Here is a 20,402-nt window from a genome sequence, read left to right as displayed (position 1 = left end):
TTTTGTTTTCCTCGAGATGGCAGACATATTTGTGCTGTGAGTTTTGCAGTTTAAGAACCGTTTCTGTTGCAGCCTTAAGGCCATAATGGTATAAAGCTTTTGGCTTGCTCTCGATGCGCCGCGGACTAACAGCCATCAGAAACAAAACCATCACAGATGATTGTGATGCACTAGCTTCGATGCATTTTCTCTCAGTTTATTGTTTCCCAACAGGAAACGGATGGTTAAGCAGAACGGTTAGTTTTTTTGTTCACAACGCCCACACTGACTGACTCGTGTCATTGTGAGACAAAAACAAACTGCCTCCAAAAGCATGCACATTCGTCTCATTCTGCCCCCCCTTCCGTTTCCCTTTTAATGACACAAACAGCATCTAGGCGTGTTGGCGCCGAGGAGCCTCCATTCTCTGTAACCCAGGTGTCAAGTGTGCATTACGATCACTGAAGGGACCATGTTGATCACTAACAGCTGCCTGGTTCAGCAATTCTTTAAAAAAAATAAAAAAAATATGTATATCTTTTTTTTTCCTCAAGCAAGGGATCTGGGAGAATATAAAATAAATATGACATAAAGTAGAAGACAACAAGCTTATGTGAGCGTGGAAAAAGTGAGAGACACACCCACGTGGCACCGGTGTGCTCGTCATTCAGAAAAGTCCCTCTTCTCTGACTCTGGAAATGGAGTATAATTTAACTTGTGGGGCCATTTCATTGTTCCCTTTAAGCTTCTTAGCTCTAAAATATTCATATTTCGGCAGGGGAGAGGGGAGAGAGGGAGGTAGGGAGAGGGAGAGAGAGATGGAGGGAGAGAGAGAGAGAAATGAAAAAGAAAACTTGGAGTGGAATGAGGGTGAGGGATGCAGAGAACAGAAAGCAGCACTTTAATGGATGTTCTCTTATAAACAACTTTCTCCCTGTCTTTCTCTATTCTCACTGTGAAACACTTCATGGCAGACCTGTCCAACAAGAGACAAAGCCATTTCTCTGTCATCTCCATCGGCTCTGGCTGCAGTGGAGGAAGGAGGCGAGAGTAGACGGCGTAGGAACCGGCACAATCGTAATTATAATCTGGATGTCACTAAAGGCAATTATTTACAGATATCTTGTCATATTTATGCCGCCTGTTGCCTCTCGTCAAAAATAATTTAGTTGGATGGGTTAATTCAAATACAATGAAATGCTTTGCTTTAAAAAACAACTTTATAGCAAATGCAAATCCGCTGTGTGAAAGACAATAAGGTAAGAAAGTGCTTGAGAAAAATTCCAGCCAAGCTGCTTGGTATGCATAGTAAAGTAATGACATAGATTGCATGTGCATCTCTGAATACAATACAATAGATTAAGGGTTAAATTTGGAAACACTAGATGCCATCTGGCAAGACCGACATCTCTGATTTATTTTTCATTAATTCAAATAGGTCTGCAGCTTTTGCTCCTTGACGACCGTTTGATTGGCTCGATTGTTTCATCAACCAAGGAGAGCATTGAGCACTGTGCGAGAGCGATAATCCACGCTAGACTTAATCGGCGACAAGCTTTGACATCCAATCAGCTGCGAAGGCTGAGGCGAGTCCACCGCAAACCAATTTTTGAGTTTTCTCAATCAAATACAACCTGCATCCAAATTCAGGAAGGGAAATTTCAGACCAAATTCCGGCAGCGAGGGCAGCGTTTCTTAAAATAGTTTATGGGGGCCTCAACATTAACTCAACCTGGCAAATCAGCTGCAAATTGTCACATCAATTGTCTATTTAACACAATACATTTTCAACAAGGTAGATATAGATATATTCCTTTTTCTAATTCAACGCCTCCCCTTAACCGTGGTACAGCGCACACAAAGGGACTCGATGTTTCATTTCCTCTGGTAAGTAGTAATCATCCCACTCGTGTTTCGGTGCATGCACAGTGCGTGCGGTTGCGTCTGGGATTGAAAGGCGTGAGGGGTACATCTTCGTCTTGGCACTCAGACGGCAAGCGATAATTGAACAAAGCCTTAGCCCATGTTACCCAGTCGGAAGTTAGTTATGTAACACTCCCGGAGCAAAATGAGAGCTGACACAAACTATAAGCAGGGCACAAGCAGGTAGTCACCTCATCCTGTTTTAAAACAAATAAGAAACAAACGCACCTGTGTGGACCTATCGACAAGTTCTCCAAAAAAATGTAGCACTTGAAACAAGATATATTGTTTTCAAAAGGAAACACAGGAGGGAAAGAATCACGTGAGCTTACGAGGAGAACCCTAATCTTCCATCACTGAAAGAAAAATATGGTACACGGCTGAACACATATTTCCTGTAGGTGAAAGAATGAGCAATGATAACAACAGGAGGGTAGATGGATAGAGGGTAGAAGGAGAGAGGGAGAGAGGGATGAGTCGGTGCAGAGCTGTGATACTAGCAGAGCGGCGAGCTGTGCTGCATGTGGGCTGTGCAGTAGCCTGGCAGGCTCGACTGCTGCTCCTGCTGTTGCTGCTTTAAAAGACGAACCCAAAGCTGAATTGATATGCTAATTTGATTGAGAAGCCGTGGGTGGATATGGAGAAGGTTTTAGGCAGCGTGAGGGACCGGCAGAGAGTGACAAGAAGTGAGCGAGCGAAAGAAAGAAAGGAAGAGTGGGCGTGAGAGACGTGATGAGGGAGGGAAGAGGTTGAAATGAAACAAATGGGAAGGAGTGGGACGAGAGGCGAGCTCAGCGCGGCTCTGCACTTCGGGGTGAGAGAGTTTACAGTCAATCACTGAGCTGTTGACAGTCAGTTGTGCATTACAAGTGGCAGCTGCACAGTCTTTCCGACATCACCTCTTGACACATTTACTTTTTTATTTAATTACATTTTTTTAAATATATTTGTTCATTAAAAGTTAAACAAAAATTAAATAAACAGTATGCTGATAAAATGAGACGTACAATTATCTCATTAAGTACATTCGAGTTTATGACAACTTTGCTTTTTTTTTCATAGTTTTATCCATAATTTCTATCACGTGTATTAACATTGTATTTACCAAAGGAATTACTGCGATTGGGAAACTCCAAAACTAAGTAAAACGGACAAAACACACATTTTTAATAACCCAACAACTACGATTTGATAACCAGCCCTCGAACATTATTATTTTTACTGATGGTAAACAAATTTTACTTTAAAAAACCCATGTTAGAATGAACAAGTGTGAACCTTATGAGACCATAAAACATGCACTTTGGAGTCCCAAGGCATTTTATTTGACGTAATTAATATCATTAGGATGGTACAACAAGATTCAAAGTAAACAGGAAGTGTTTGACCTGTCTCTGGACGTTTGTGGTCCACAAGTGTTTTGTTTTCTGTCAGAGTGACTGAGTTAAGTACAACTTAACAAAACCTAAAATAATATTCTATTAATAGCATGCCAAACATCTTCGAAATCAAACTTGTCAACAGCGTAGAATCAGAAGTGCAAAGTGGATAACTGGAGCCACTATGAGGAGTACGAAGTGATAATTGGGAGCAGCTGTCATTGAATCCTTGTAATTGCCTCAAAATAGATCCATAGATATGCCATCATCCTTATTGCTCCTAACACCATATGTATTTTGTATGTATAATAGTATACGTTTTCATCATGGAGTACTTGAGATATCCTAGCATGGAAATAGACTAGCAAAGAAATAATTTCCTAGGTTGTCCAAATCAACGAATCAATGAGTTAATTTACTGAGTTTCTCAAAGAATTGTTCCAAAGCAGCACTTTAAATCGTGTGTTTTTAAAGATGTGCTTATACGTTTCTTGGAAATATGTCATTCATGAAAAAGGAATAAGAAAAACAACTAATTGTCTACAAAGGTCTTCGTTGACTGAGACCAAAACAGCCGATTAGATAACCATTTTAAGAATTTATAAGTTATGATACTTACAAATACAACCAAGTCAGCTTCAAGTCTTGAGAATCTCAAGATGTCTGCCCTGTGCTTTAGATAATACTTTTCATGGCTGTGCAGGCCGGCCAAGTTCTTCCACAGCGAGCACAAAGGGGTGGAAAACACACTATTGTGTAAATTAACGTATGCTTTAAGGTAGCTTTAAGATCTTCCACCATTGTAACTAAGGGTCCGGGCCCAAAACCAGGAAATAAAGCAAACACAAATGAATGTGAATATGTGTGGTGTTTAGTGTTGTAACTCTTCCTCTCACTGACTCTCAGAAACAACCGGGGCCGGAGAGTACTCCAAGAACAGTCATCATCCAGGAAAGGAGGCTCCATGTCGGGGTCCACAACGGCTGGTGTTTCCTCGACAAACCTCATATGGTAGTGCTCGAGCCGCTGGCCTCAGGGTCGAGAGGTCGTTCCGACAGCGCCTCCAAACAGAGCACCCTGGGCAAGGACAGGTGAGCAAAGGAAGCGCATGTTCAGTGATGCTGTTACTGCCGGCCACAGGGGAACGGCGGAGCAATATTCTGTTCTCCAAATCCACAGATGTACAGAAATGATTTCAAGAGTGCTTATTTTTATAGTATTTCTCAGCCTCACCTGGCACGGGTCCTTTTGCTGGTAGGCAAGTGATTGAAAGTTTATCCTGGAAAGTCAGCAAAAATTGTATTTTTGAAAGAGCTAAAGGCTGGTATGAATTTCATTTGTGTAGAATAGTCTTTGGGGGATGGATGTCTAGAAAAAAGTGAAACATTGCAGACTTGTATCTTATTCTTCCCTGGTGTCTATTTGCTTTATCCTCTCCTGACTTCTACAATGCACAGCATATATTTGTTGCGTTTTACTTTTGTGCTTTCCTTATCACACATAATGGGTCGGGATCAGTTATTTTATATACGGGTGTACATTTTTCATCCTTTAAAGAGACAGAAAGAAATATATGAATAATTTAAAACAATAAAATATAGGTCTATTTTAAGTTCTGCCATTTCCTCCAGTTTGTTGGAGGGTTTCAATGCATCTCCACCATGAATCTGAAAAACAGCCTTTCCTTATTGCGCTGCTTCAATTATGCGACAATTACAGGAAGACTTATCCACACATGGAAATCTACGGGAGTTTTTTTCCATTTATTTTTTACTAATGGGGGACTAATGGGGAAGAAAAATAACAACGTGTAAACCAAAGTATACAAACTCGAGTTCCGCCCGGAAACCTAGAGTCATACACAATTTGCAACAGGTACTGAGGTTAGCAACACAAGCAGATTGGCGTGCAAGTCAGCGCAAATATGACTGCAGAGCTGAAAGACTCGCCTAACATAGTGACGGAGAGAGAGTTACATATAGGAGGAGGACGATGTGTTGCCGTTGTGCCACCATTGTTCCTTATCCAAGATGTGCCAATCACCGAGCCTTAATCATTTTACCTTCAGTGGTGAAGTAAGTGCTGTTTCTTGTTTATTAAGAAGATAAATAGTATATTTACTGTGTGTTATGTTTTATTGAAAACTTTTCTTTGCAAGAAAAACAAATCATGGCCAGAATGCTCCAAATTTGAGCGCCCAGTCCCTCGTGAATTCATGCCTCTGCTGCTCCTCACCGCACAACCTAGACACAAGTTAAACTTTTTTTGGAATATTTACATATTTATATTTACACTATAACGTTTGATGAGAATGAAAACGACGCGTCACATACTGTGTTCTTTACATTTGCTGTGTCACGTCCACCCAGTCAGATGTGTGTCAAGATTTCATCAAATGAGAGGACATCTTGTAGAAAACTGGTGTTCACTCCTCTAATAAAGTTCAGAGACTTGTACTGTCGTTGCAGAAGAGCACTGAAGCGGTTCTGATTCAGACACCTTTTACCCTTCATACCTGTTCGGATGCATGCAGCTTTTATTAACCAACTTAGTAGAGAATAAAGAGAAATATTTTGGGTTTGGGTGATCACCGATTTACAGAATGGCTGAAAGACTTCCCTCTCTCTCCCATCATGTTTGATGTCCTCCACTGTCACAGATGGATACACCAATCAGATCTTTTTTCTCTGCAACATAGCATACAGGATGATTGCCGATCTGATACGTCTTTTCTTTCATGCTCAAATATAAAATCTGTAAACCTCTCACTGTGGACCTTAATTAGGGTTGTTTTACTATTTGTAAGTTATGAGGCTGGGCATACTCATCAACTTCGGTCATGTCACACATAATTAGATCACAGTCCTTCTTAAAAAAATGATCAAAAAGCGAACACAATGTGTCGGTTGCTGCATAGTTTAACATTTATGTATCTGGTAAGACGCATATATATATATCAATACAATCTTGTAAAAGCACAACTATTAAGTTTATGCTTTGTAGTTGACCTTGCGCAAACCCCAACGCTTGATAAAGCCTTGCATTTTCCAACCCAACCCCCAGCCTCGTAATTTACACACTTTTCCGTGCTACACAGGCTTCCACCCTCGTAAAGCTGCCTTGCAATACGTTCCAATACGTGCCGGTACTTTATAACCAATAAAGGTGATGCGGCTCCTGCTGCCTCTGCTCCTGGGTTTTATTGAGGCACCATCACACTTAGTGCTAACCTTGTCAAAGTGGACCTAGTGATGTCAGGTCAACAGTGCCTGCTTTTGATCAGCAGTAAAACATGTGGATTGAATGGGTTTAAGTATATCAGAAGCAGATCCAAGCAGGAGAGGTACAGGACCAAAGCTAAAAAAAACTTGCCCACACAGCACATAGAGATCCTACATCTAAATCTCCAGGCATGAGAAACACTGAACTAAACAAGTACATTTTCAGAAAGAGCCAAGTTTAGAGTGACACGTGTTGAGGCAAACTCCACTATTTTGTCAAACTTGAAGTGCCCACAAATTCAGGTCATCAGTTTCAGAGCTGGTCACTGCACATTGCTAATGGATTGGTAGCACTCGTTTAAAAAAAAAAAAAAACATCTCTTCTGATACTTTGGGTATACCAGCTGTCACAAACGTTCCATCCTGCTGGTAAATCACTGGAAATATTTCCTCACGTAAATGTTAAAAGCGAGCGAACCTTTGACCATCGCAAATAAACAACAGCCAGCAGTTTCAATTAATGAGCTGTCAGGGCGCATCAGTGAGTCATCAGGCAGAACTGCTTTTTGGGTTAAAAAAATATTTTTTTTCTCTAGACAGTATGCTCAAATACTACAAACCCACAATACAATATTCAACAATTAACTGTGTTATTTTCATATTATAAAGTCCTAATTATAATACTTGTAATTGCACTAAATGTGGTATGCCTCAATGGTGTTTCATCTTTCACATTGTCATTGTTAGGACTAGTGAATAATGAACTTTTGGGTAAAAGAAATAATCCCATTATTTAAAAAAAGTCAAACGTACCAAAGACGATGCTGTGAACCTGTACAGATGACACACAGACGGGGAGAGATGATTGCCTCGTTTCAGTGCGTGTCTGAATCAAAATATATTGTGTTCTCCTTTAAATGAGACACCAGCTGATTATATGGATGATTATATAGGTGTCTTACAAGCTCGGGAGCACGTACACAAACACAGGAAAGTGTAATCGACATAATCACATGCCACCCAACAATCTGCGCTCAATTTCTGTATTATACGAATAACCGTAATCACCATCGTCAAACTACGGCAAACATCATTTGTTCTGTGAATTTGTGTTTTCTGTAGACGAAGAAGAAGAAAGTGTTTGTGTCGACGCTGTTCAGTGTGATAACAACAGGGTAGACAACAATGATTATGATCTTTATGTTTCTGTGAGTGCTGCTGCCTTTTGAAAGCTGACAGTCTTGTGTTGTGCCCGGTCGCTTCCAGACATCAGAGAAAAAGAGAAAGAAACTAAAATCTGACGCGCTCGCTGGTTCCGTTCTCCAGCGTGTCCGCTGAGCGGGAAAACAGAAAAGGCGCTCGACCCCACCTCGTGCTCCACAGTATGCTCCCGCCTATGGTGTATGCAAACTGTGAATGACGAATACCGAGCGTGCTGTTCCACTGCTTACACAGGAGGCCGCCGCTTGCCAGGGAGCATTGAGCAAGTGAGCATGAATGCTCCTGACACAAATTTTTTTTTTTTTTTTAATTTTTAAATGAGAAATAAAACTGTTTTCAAATTGTCAGTAATGGCCTTGAAGCACATCGGTCACAAATAATCGTTACATGTGTTCCAGTATTACTTCTTTACTTCTCGTCGCTCTCTCTTAACGTATACCCTTCACTCCATCAGTACGTGTGTGTGTGTGTGTGTGTGTGTGTGTGTGTGTGTGTGTGTGTGTGTCTTCTCTCTCATCAGCTCTGCGTTATCAACCCTCCCTCAGACGCTCGGCCTTCGCAAGAGCTTGGAGCTCAGGCTGACCAATCATCATGCTTTGGCAATTGTCTTCCAGCTGGAGTACGTCTTCTCTGCACCGATTGGCCGAGAGACGATGGTAAGAGAAACGCACACTAAGCCCTAAACCATACTTAATGTTAATCCTAAACCCCAGTTCCTTGCCTGAAATCCATTTTTTTATGAAATAAAGACAAGCCAGAATAACCTCTTCACGTCATTTGACTTAAACAGGTCTTCACAAACATGAATTGATGTACTAGTGCCCTCACTGTCCTCTCTTCTCACCACCTCCTTCCTATCCTTGGAGTATCACTCCATCCATCTCGCAACATCTTGCCTGTGTCTCCCAGAGGAAATTACCAAAGGCTTTCTTCGCAATGAGTGCTCTATAAACAAACAAGACGGTCGCAGCAAGGGACCAGAGAAGATCTAGTCGAGTTGTGATGAATAGGACATTTGGTCAAATGGAGTTCGTACATGTCTTCATTTGGGGTATTCCCCAGAGGCAACTTCCAAACCGAACCTGTCTGTCTTTGTCTTACGCAACAAAACGCGTTGTGTGTATCCTTAGCCTCTAAGAAATGCATTGAAGGCATTCCGTTCCTCATGAAACATTTGCAAATAGTTTTTTTTAAAGTACATTAAATCCTGCATTTTTCTAAAATTTGTGTTCACTAGCTCGCAGTCTAGCTTGAGGTCTGAAACTCCAAAGGAAACCTTTGACTGATGGGAGTCTGACAGCCTATCACTCTCAGCTGTGGCGGTGCTGGAGGGTACCGCTTGTTACTCCCCAACATTTTGGGCAAGTTGGGATGCTCTGGCTTCACGAAGCAACCCAGTGACGATAACCAGTGAACTCAAACTCCTGGTTTCCTAGGTGATGCTTGAGCTCATTGACTCTACAGACTATGACTCACTTTATTCTATAAAAAAAAAACAAAAAACTTACTGCGTAGGTCTACTGTGCAATCACTTCTGCCACTGCTGAAATGGAGCATGCACAGGGATGCTTTAATTTTTTTAAGGGTTTGTTGAAAGGCTTTCTGGGAATTTTAATAAGCTCAGAGTGTGATGCTGCAATTAGTTTTTTTCACTTACTGTTGGAGTGAGTCAAATAGGACTTTAATTAGTCTTATGATGTAGTCCCCATTGTCCCTATAAACTATGTCCACATGAGATTTACGAACGTGAGCCTAACTGATGAAGTGGTAACGGCATGTGGTGGCTGATACGCAGCATGAATTTGCAGTACAGAGAAAATATAGCCAGGAAATCTAACTCTTGCGTTCTGTGCAAAAACTATTTTCAAGTTTACACTAGTTGAGAGCGAACAGCATGCAATTAGTGTCTTGGATCACCTGTCAGTTAACAGAGACTGACCTTCCAAAGATAAAGATTAACTTATATTGTTTTGCAAAGTAAATATATCAAGATTACATTTTCTCTCTCTCACTGGTTTTAGTTAGGTTAGTTTATTGTGAGACTTATGCGATGTTGTAAATGTCTATTAGAAGTACGTCACACGATTTTGCAACAATACTGCTGTGGTTGTTTACAATCCATTCAGAGAACACGGGTTCTCCAGCTTTTGGAGAACATGCAAACTCCGCACAAAGGTGCTGCCAAGCACGGGAGTTGAACCCAGTGCCTCCACCTTGCTGTGTGTACAGCCCATTGTTTAAAAATAATAATGGTACAGTATTGTCATTTAGTGGAATCCTATCCAGTCTCCCCTCTTTTTATATAACCTACAGAAAAAAAAACAGTAACTGGCACTTGGTACGGACCGACACAGTCAACACACCCCCAGGGAAGTCATTTTCAAATTCAAGTCGTACCACTTAGCAACCGCTCATGGCTTGGAAAACCTCAGAAAGACTGGTAATTATGTGCGTGGGTGAGCCTTCAACACTTAACGCAGGCCAAGACTGGGCTCTCATTGTGTTACCGCCTGTTATACTTTATACAATCAGGGGTCACCGGATCACCAATTAAAAGCGGCAGAAAAACAACCAGCCACTCGGTCACAGGAGCGCCAGGGCACATTTGCATTTATGTATTAATTCAACCATTCTTACCTCAGCAACCGCTTGAAAGCTAATCAGTCTGTTGTAAATAGACAGTGTTCCCCCTTTTTAGTTTTTTGCATGTATGAATTGTTCCATTTATTTATTTTGACATGTAATGGATAACATTTACAGGGGAAAGAAAACTCCTACTGAAGAGTTTTTTTATCCCCCCAAAGCATTAAACGCATCACGGTAAAAATGAGGAACAGCTCACCATCTTTTCTATCTTTGTTGCATACAGTTCCTACATTTAATCTGCTCTACTGGTAATACTTAAGCCCCAATGTGTCTCACCAGTGACATCGTCTAGACTCTAAAGGCTGATGTTTTAAGTGTCTATCTTTGACACATTGAGCTTGCAGTCAGGACATATGTGCGTGTTATGATTCTATCTGCTCCAAGAAGCTGAGCAAATGTGTCTCAACAGTAGATTTTAACTTGATCCAGGTTTCAGTTGCATTCTGCCAGCCTCGTTTCTGACAGCAAACTGCCACTCTATTGCTGCCAAGATGGAGGCCATTGGTGCAGTTCAGCAGTGAACACAGAGAGGAGGGAATGTGAGGAATGTGGAGAGAGTCTTGAGCATGCTCAGAGCTTGGCCCATTGTCACATCTGTGCGCACATGACCAGTCCGTCCCTGATCTGTGTGCTGGTTGCTTTTGCAGATTTTTTATATTTTATAGAGACTTTTATTCCACCAATCACTATTTTCCAACAGCACTTTTTTAAAATATTTTTTTGGGGAGAACTGGACATTGGTCTTGGCTGCTGGTCTATCATATCCTGACCCCGTCATATGGTTTGTTGCACGGAAACATTTGAGAAGCCGTCATTGGAGATGGACGAGGGAAGTCAGTTTCGAGAAATACTTGGCAGGTGATCGGCCGCACCATCTGTCAATCAAATCTTTACCGAAGCGAGTTAGAAAAAGATTGAAAGGATCTTTTTTTCCGTCAAGAAAAGCCTCCAGTGCCATTCTTTGTTCTTCTATAAAGTAAGATATATATATTGCATTCACGCCCTGGTTGTCGCCGCTCAGTGTCACGTCACACTCACCTAACCACGCCCCTCGCTGATAGTCATGTTTCCCAGTTTCCCACAGGGTAAGCCTAATGTTTTTGCTGCCCTTTTGATCCTTTTTCTTGTGCCACCGCAGGGCCAACACTTCTACTCGTACACAGAAAATACCAACATCATGCATGGTCAGATTGTCATTCAGCTTTGTGCTCAACAAATTTTGAACCGTTTACCATCTGGACACTTAATGAGCTCTTCTGGTCCGCCTACCAGCTCTAGTCTCCCAGAAATATCAACTTTTCACACAAGATAGCTCTAAATTGCACTGACGGATTGCCATAAAACTGAATTTAGAACACCCATGCTGGAATATATTTTCTTGGGTTTAAGTGAAAAAGGTTCACTCAATTTCTAACAAACCTGATAGAAACCATCAAACTGATATCTGTCTACATCGTCCCAGAATAGCTTGGCAAAGAAGTGTTGTGTGGGTGATCTCCTACGTCACTCTACTTCACCAACTTCGCCTTTGCCGGCACAAATGTTTGATGAGGGGAGAGATATTTAGCAGGTGGAGGGTAATTTCTGTCCGAGCGTGGGAGCGGAGAGTGTGTATTTGTGTGCTGATGTGTGCACATGTTGTTTTGTGGGTGTTTAATCCAGAGTCTGATGCGTCTTGGATGTTGACTGATAAAGGGTTTGATACGCAATGCCTTCTGGAGACGGCACACGGCCTCGACACCCTTCAGTGCACTTTTCAGTGGGTTGTACTGTCAGTGGTATGGTATCGCTTAAAACTTCAAACTTCAGTCTTCGTGTTCCAAGGCGGGTGGGATGGGACGGTGTGCAACGTCCCTGCGCCTGAGTCACAGCTGTCAGACATGTGACGCTTCTGAGGTGTTATTCCTGGGTTGAGCTGAGGTGTGCCTTCAGGGCAGGCAGCTGCACCCTGTCAGCAGCACTTCACGGCACTCGAAGGCACTTGTGAACCGCAAATGTGAGAGTTCATGTCTGATTGCACCCACAGCCTCCTCCGAGACTTTTTCTGGCCCTTGTGGAACTGGGCTGGTATTTAAACCAGCAAAAATCAATGAAGTTGCTCTGGCCTTTGGCCTCTGAGGCCATCCGGTCAAAATCAAAACATGTCAATACTTTGAATAGAGAGTATACAGACAGCACTGTCGCCTTGTTTTGTACAACGTGGACTTATGATGTTTAAGATGAGATAGGAGAGTACTTTATCGACTATGGAGGGAGAGATTAGGCGTTATAGCAACAGATAAAGATTAGCATTAATAGTTAGGGAGTAAACTATGTGTTGGAAATCCAACTTAGGGAGTATAATAGCCTACGGATGTACATAAACATGGTTATGCACGATGATGAAATATATGTTTATGAAATAAATTATTAAACATTAACATTTATGGCTGTTTAAAACATGTAGTTGTATGAAATGCAATAAAATGTGTATATGTGGAGTAGAATACGCTTCATACTAATTCAGATTCTGAAGAAAATGTACATTCATGTACGAGTCTTTTGAATTTTTCTAATGGCTGTGTAAAGCCTGAGGTTGAAGTTGCAGATATTAAAGAATAAGGTTGAAGCGCTGAAAGAAGTTGAAGTGGTAGCTGAAACAGAATTACTAAAAGAGGTAGAAAAAAAAGGCACTTCAAATTGTCTGTGCTGAAATGGCTTTGAAATTTAAGGGCTGAAAGGAGCAATACACCATAACTAAATCAACTACATATACACATATGCAGAATTAAACATAGAATATGATTTGAGGATAATAGAATAGTTTACAGTGGTATAGAAATGATATTTCGTACATTATGCAATGCAATTGTATGTTTTGTGTCCTTCCTTTGAATAACCTTCTAGGATTCAATACTAATACAAATGTCTTTGTTGTGCGGCCTTTTGGCACGGAGCACAAACAGATGTCTTATTGTGTGTATGGATTCACCCAGGAGTGACACCTTGATTGAGTACTAACAATGGAGTCCTCAACCTGTTTTCTCTCATTTCCCATGTTGCACTGCTGCCAACTGCACACGTTGCCACTAGATGGTGCTGCGTCGTGCAACTTGAAGGCGCATCCTCCGCCACAGTGCTGAGGGGTGGAGGAAAGGAGCGCGAGGACTGCCTTGCTGTTGTTCACTGATTAAATAGAATTATGTCGTTTGATGTATTCTGAGGGGGCTAAGGTGGTTGAAAAGAGTAAAACAATTTTGTTGAAATCCCTTCTCTTCTAAAACATAACCACCGCAATCGAGAGGCAATCGAGAGGCGCTCTGAGCCTGCCTCCATGTCTCATCCTCGCCGTGTCGAAAAGCCAGTCTGCTTCTGACAGTAAAACAAAGACAGTGGACGGCCTCATTTTCTTTTTTTGACAAAATTGCCGCCGTTGCCTTTGGTTATGAAGAAAGAAAACCACGCTGTGTCGTCATTTGTTCTCTTTGGTATTTTTGATTTGAGTTATTATCGGGTGGCGCTTTCTGTCTTGTCTCTCTGTGCCGCCTACCCTCTCCCTCTCTCGGAGCCTTTGAGCGGACTTCTTTCATGCTCCTTAGGAAGCAGTCAGAAGGATGGAGATAACAATTTAAATTAAGGAGACTGGGGAGAGGAGAGGAAGTAGGAATTTGACTCATAGGCTGTTCTCTGAGGTTGTCTGAGGTCAACGCACTTCAAATAATCAACTTTTCTCTCAGTCCGACGTCCACTTCCTGTCGTCTTGCTTTCATTTGCAGTTTTGCCATTTCCTGCTGTGTATCTATTCCCTCCCTTATCAAGGGGCTCCGTTGTATCACCCAGCATCCCTCTAAGTACCCTGATGGGCTGCACATCTTCCCGTGTCCACTCCAGCCGTCCTTTTCCACGTCACTCTGCCCCGTAAAAAGAAAAGGCGAAGTAAAAGTATATTTGAGAGTCACAATTACTATGTTAAGCTTCTATCACGCCCCTACATATTAGGATGATGGTTGCCTTAATTCCCGGCATCTCCTGCCATATTATTACTGTAATTGCTCGTTTATGTATACTGTATTGAGTGCTTGTTTGAAACATGGTATTAATTGGATATAATGATATCATACCACATTTTGTACTAATAGTTCAAGATTGAACAGTGTAAAAAAAAAAACAGCACTGATTTGTGAATGTGGGTTCTGTAACAATTTAGATACATAGAGCAGAATCAATAAGCACAGCTTTATACATCTAACGAAAGACAGTGTATGCATACTTCTACCTTATTTTTATTTATTTATTTCTTGAACCTTCATAGAGTTTCACGTGTCAGGCCCCACTGGTCAGTGGACAGCTGAAGAAATGACCATCCAACAAAACTGACCATCCTTGAATAGAGACGGGTGGTTACAATAGCTCACACACAACCACCCTGTTACCATGTCAAGGGCAAAAACAGGCGTCCATGTTCAGAACCAATCGGGACATAACACCACCACAGTTTGCTTTGTTGTTGGTTTTTATTTTGTGATAAACTGACTCTGTTTTATAAAAAAATGAACATCAGAGATAATTTTTAAATCTAGTCCAGGAACGATCCGTCCTCCATACGAGTTCCAAGAGCATTGATAAGAGCAAGTACTTGTCAAATATTGTGAACCTTTCGATCACTTTTCCCCTTCGTTCCGTGACACGTTCATCTGTTTGAGTAATGAAAAAGTGGAGTCTATCACAGCACATCATGCATTCAGTCATCCACTCAAATGTGTAAGTGGACGCCTTCAACGATACATGATTTACTCTCACTGCGAGAAGACTTGGGTCACTGACAAATGACGCGAGGCGACGACAGCTCTCCTAATTGTTGTCTGTCAGCACCAATTTTGCCCGGCCCGTAAACTTCACCCGAGACATCTCAGGTCCCCCCCCCCCCTCCCTTCCTCTACAAACCACTGTTGGCCCTGCTCTTCTGTTCCACAATGCAACACAGTAGCTTACATCTTAATGCAAGACAGTGTTTTTTTTTGTTGTCTGCCTTCCTCCGCTGACAAGCACTAGCTCATCGCTAATGGAGGGGACGGTCCGGGTGAAGTGGAGGCACGGGGCGCGGCTTTGTCCTTTCGCCAGAAAACAATTTGTGGGGAGGCGTGACAGCTGCAGTCATCCAAAACACTGACGCGGGAAATGAATGACTGCTCATAGGTCACAGCTCCAGAAGGATGCAAGTAGTAGGAGGAATGGGGGGAAGGGATGGATGTGCATGGAGGAAATACATAGGTTTCATCCTCCTACTAGCCACCGTTGCGCTTCTTACAGGCGCGACTCACATCCTCGGAACGGTAATTGGTGACTCTCACGAGCTGTTACGCCACAGCAAACTTGTGTTGCAAAGGGGGAAAAAGGACGTTGACAGTTGTGATACATCTTATGCCCTGAAATGAGTTCTCCAATGAAGTAACCGGGCCCACGCCACAACGTCCCCAGCGTCACTTTTTTTTCCTGTCGCGTCACCTTTTGACCCCGGCTGGGCCTGATGAGTGGCACAGTCGATTACCAGGCGTCTGAAGGAAGTGTAACCATTAATGCATAACCTTTAGACACACTCACTGTTTTGCCCTTTACTGAGCTTTCAGCTTGGATACATGCAGACGCAGGACAGGATTTGGCAGCGTGCCTGCTTCCCATATGCTGTGTAAAGCAATATATCCCAGCTCAAAGAAAACACGGTCAGCGGTAGGAGGCTTGTTGTGGCGGTCGCCTACGGAACTCATCGGGCCGCATTCATGAACGTTGTCTTATTTTCTATCTGTGGTTTGATTTAAAACTACAAACCAGAAACATCTGTCAGCAGTCAGAGGGGCGACGGAGAATCATTTCTAAATAACTGAGACCGATGAGTGCAGTGGATACAGAACTCGTGCAGACATTTCCATGCGTTTTCACATATTCTGAAGTGTGACTGGACACAGATTTGCCAGCACTGGGAAAACATCCTGCTGCAGCTATCGAGCGTCAACGTCAGGCATGTGGCAAATACACTGTGTCAGTGATGAAAAGCTTTTCAGTCGACGGGACTCGATTCATGCAGTGCAGCATTTGAAATCAAGCAAATCCCCGGACTCTTAGATGGCACTGCTTTATGCCTCCAAAAATGTTAAAAAGTGCAATAACAAATAGAATATTTTGTAATGGTAGTTAGTTTAATCGGGATACTAGATTTCTGCACGAACCTTTACCACATTGAAAGACTATTTTTGGAAATAAAGGTGGCTGGATACCACCACTGTCACTATTAATGAACACACACGTAACAAGTTCATGGATGAAGCCTATTTTGTAATATTCCATACATTTTCAGCTACCGGCTTGGGCTTTTATTCATCTCAACCCCAGAGTGGTAGGCCTCATTTCAGCAGACAGATTGGAATTGGAATTCTCTGGTCGGTGACAACAGCATAATAACAACTCAAAGAAGCAGAGCGGTGAGTAATATGCGACTTAGTTTTCTGTTCATAAATTTGTGCAGTGGAAATGTATATTATGTAGAATTTTGGGATAATTCCAGTCCTTCTCAATTTAGTTTTGACTTGCTGTTATTTGTTCATGCTTGGAATGTGTGCTTTCATTTTTCCTCCTTCATTAGCATGGGCCCTTGACTGATGGTTCATTAAGCCCCGCCCTCTTAGCAGTTCTGTTTTGTGTCTGTACCTTTAAGACAGGTAAAGCCGTTCTGTTGTCCGATACAATGTATTAATTTGAACTTATGGGAACTAGAAAAGTGCTTTCAGTAGTGATCAGGTGTGTGTCTGCCAACAAAGATGAGTTGACTTTCACACAGTTATCCCTCCTGTCTCGCGTACAGTCAAGATGGCAGTAAAGAAAACACAAATGGGGATTTATTCATCTGATGCGGTTCTAAATATGACAAAACATTTCTTTAGATGTAGTTTTTTGAGCCAAAATGTGGCCTGCAACAGACTAGGTGGGACTTGTTTTCAGCCGCGCCAACTGCTGGAAATTCCTCTTCATCGCTATAACAGGAGTCAAGATACAGCAATCAATAAAATATGTTGGTTTTAAAAAAGAAAATGTTGAATCACCGCAACCAAATGCATGATCTCCCTCCAGGCATACGCCTCGCGGAGATAATTAAAAACTGAATACTGAATTATTCACTCGGTTGTATATTGAACATTCTCCTGTTAATATTGAATCTGCTGCGTACATATCATTGACTCTTGACCGAAGGCTTAGTGATTGTGTTTAAGAGTCTTTCCATTAGCTGAGATGAACGACAAATGTCGCTCAATTATGTATTTATTCCTTTTTGTGTCGCCGATGTCACTGCCACGGTAGGGGAAAGAAAGTGTGTGGAGCAGAAAACAGTCTCATGGCTAGTGGCTGGGTTTATTAAAGGTGTTGGTGTACAGCTTCTCCATGCTGCGGACACTTGTTTGGATTTTAATTGGCTCACCGACAGGTGCATGCTCTATAGATCGCTGTGTGTTTTTTTTCCCCCGTGACTTCTCTTAAGTGGCTGTTTGTGTGTTGCTGTGTGCGGGTCTCCGTGTGTGCGCATTTGCGCCGTTATTGTGAGCTCCTGCAGGCTTTAATGATGTTTTCTGAAGGAAAACGTATCTGGTGGGGCTTTCTCTCAATCATGTGCTCATTAAAATGCCCTTTTATCATGACACCCCTGACCTTATGAACCCTTCTCTTGGTCTGAGTTTGCTTGACTACATGTGTTACATGACACGTGTCGACAGAGCCCTCCCCCTTTTTTAAAAAAAGCAATCATATTTTTTTGTTTGCTTCTGATCTGAAATGTCATACAAATGTTAATTAAATGTTAATCAAGCATCTTAAGCACAGTAATGTCATCAGGATTTGAAGTGATATATTCAGCTAATTTGAGGCATATTCCGGAGGTCTTTCCTCCCTGGAGGCCCCCCCCCCCGTTTCCTTTTCTTGCAATAAGAAGTTGAGGTTAAGGCAAGGGGAGGCAACATGCCGCAGAGACAATATTTTGCCCGTCTAATTAAAATGAATGTCAGCTCTTGCCCCCCACTGCGAAGTACATCAATCTCCGCCTGCGATAGGCCCAGAGTGAGTCTTACCCTGTCAGTGCACGCCAGCAGTGCTATCCTTCTCCAGACGGATGCACCGCCCTGGCAGCCAGAGAGGCGATGGTGATGATGTTTGTACATCTAATGGTCGCCATGTCGATGGGAACCTCAGACTGAGGCCCAGACTTAAATGGCTTTTTATTTAAAACAGCAGATGTATAAAGTGGTCAGGGGCATTTTGGGACTATTTGAGGCTTGAACAGCTGTAAAGAAAAATGGTGTTTCAGCTGTCCACTGTTCCACACAGCAAGTAACAACTAATAGAGATATAAAACCCAGTTTTTGAATGCTAAACAGGGACAAAAATGTTGAATGTCAGCCCGAATCTTGGAGGCTTGGTGGTACGGCTTTCCTTTTGTTAGAGACTCAAGAAGGGCACTTGGCTAAAACATTTGTGTATTTGTTCTTCTGTGCCCTAAACCTAGAGCGCTGTCACTTGCCTGTTTGTAACGCAGTGGTCCTTCCAGCCCTGCAGCTCCCGCTCTAATGCAGGAAAATGGTGTGATTTAACAGGGTTCATTTCCAATCCGAAGGCAATTTACCTGAACATTAACTTTAGCCCTTTGATATCACATTTATGTGTTCCTATGTAGAGAGGAATGTGTAATACTTGCCTCAGTAAAAAGTCACGTCAGATTGCATGTGCACACCAGATAAATGTACCGCGAGCTTACAAGTCTGACAGAGCGGTTGCATTACATGGAATGTGCTCACGCGGTGCAGATGAAAATATCACCACAAGATTAATTTGGAATTGTATGGATGAGGTGTTATGTTCACAGACTTGCTGTACAATGTGCTCCTGCTCCCGCACGTGCACCTTGTGCCATTTACCTTTCAGCAAGTGATTTGTCATCTTTTTTCGCATTATCATTATCTGCAGGTGATTTGAATGTTCATCTGAGGGGGGAAATGCATGATAGGCTGCTCTGATGAGGGATGGATAATCATCAGGTACTTTATATTACCTCGCTCAGTTAAATGCATTTCCTATTATTTTAAATGAAGCGTCTGGCGTTGAAGCCCGAACTAGGCGGTAATAATGTGTGGTTTGAAGGTGAATGTGTCTTTTAGTTTGAGGTACTTTCTTCTACCTACACTGTAAAAACGGTCTGACCACGCTAGTGACTCTACGAGCTGTGAAGCTCTTTGGAAAGGAAGGGCAAGGCAAGTTTATTTGTATAGCACATTTCAAGAACATGGCAATTCAAAGTGCTTCACATAAAAGCATTAAAACATATCCCAGAAGAAAACCCTTATTTAAAAAGAATGTAGAGCATTCATTAAAACATTAAAAACTGTCGAAAAGCAACATTTTTTTATAAAAGTTGCAGTGCAGTTTAATAAATAAAATGCAGTACTGAGATACAGAAATGTATTAATATCCTTGAATCTGGTTCAATTAAAGGCAACAGCAAACAGAAAAGGTCCTATCTGGAGTTAAAGGAGCTGAGGGTCTACGCAGACCTGCAGCTTTCAGGAACTTTGTTCCAGATATGTGGAGCAATAGTGAAGCAAATTGTAAGGTGGATAAATGTTGAGATCCAACAGATCAACTGAGTCATAGCTGGCCAAGTTAATGTAAAAATAGTCATGGTTGTCATGTTAACATGTAGCAGGTAGCGCTTGCCAACATTCAATGTCTTAATGTCTTGTGCTAGTAAGCACAGAACACTAAGACATTGAATTGGGTGGATGGTGAATGACATGTTTGGCAGGTATTACAGATTTGAATTTGTACCTGATGATGGACGAGAGGAGGGATCATTAAAGTTCTTCCAAGTCACCCTGTAGAACAGATGTCTGTATGGCATTTCATGACCTTTTACTCTCCACCTAAAATGTCGACCTGCTGGTGGCGCTAGAGGAAAAAAGTCAGGGATTACCAAAGTTACGAGGATCATCGGGAGCCCAGGAACCATTGTATAAGATTT

General features: G+C 42.1%; 1 protein-coding gene across 4 annotated transcripts in view; it reads left to right on the top strand.

Moving 5' to 3' along the window:
• The window catches only part of nphp4 (nephronophthisis 4), a 143,148-nt gene that overhangs the window by 45,247 nt on the left and 77,499 nt on the right, over positions 1–20,402 (top strand). For 3 of the 4 annotated variants that reach the window (XM_068598078.1, XM_068598079.1, XM_068598077.1), the window contains exons 7-8: positions 4,188–4,372; positions 8,244–8,379. In XM_068598078.1, the coding sequence (XP_068454179.1) occupies positions 4,188–4,372; positions 8,244–8,379 (321 nt within the window). Of the gene's footprint in view, positions 1–953; positions 1,084–4,187; positions 4,373–8,243; positions 8,380–20,402 lie in introns of all 4 variants that reach the window. The other variant, XM_068598080.1, reaches the window with a different exon arrangement.

The sequence above is a fragment of the Clinocottus analis genome, unplaced genomic scaffold, assembly GCF_023055335.1.
Source record: "Clinocottus analis isolate CAN_PGR_092001 unplaced genomic scaffold, fCliAna1.0.p SCAF_4, whole genome shotgun sequence".
In the NCBI taxonomy this organism is placed as follows: Eukaryota; Metazoa; Chordata; class Actinopteri; order Perciformes; family Cottidae; genus Clinocottus; species Clinocottus analis.
Note: the sequence above shows the minus strand (reverse complement) of the source record. Positions and strands in the feature narration are given on the sequence as shown.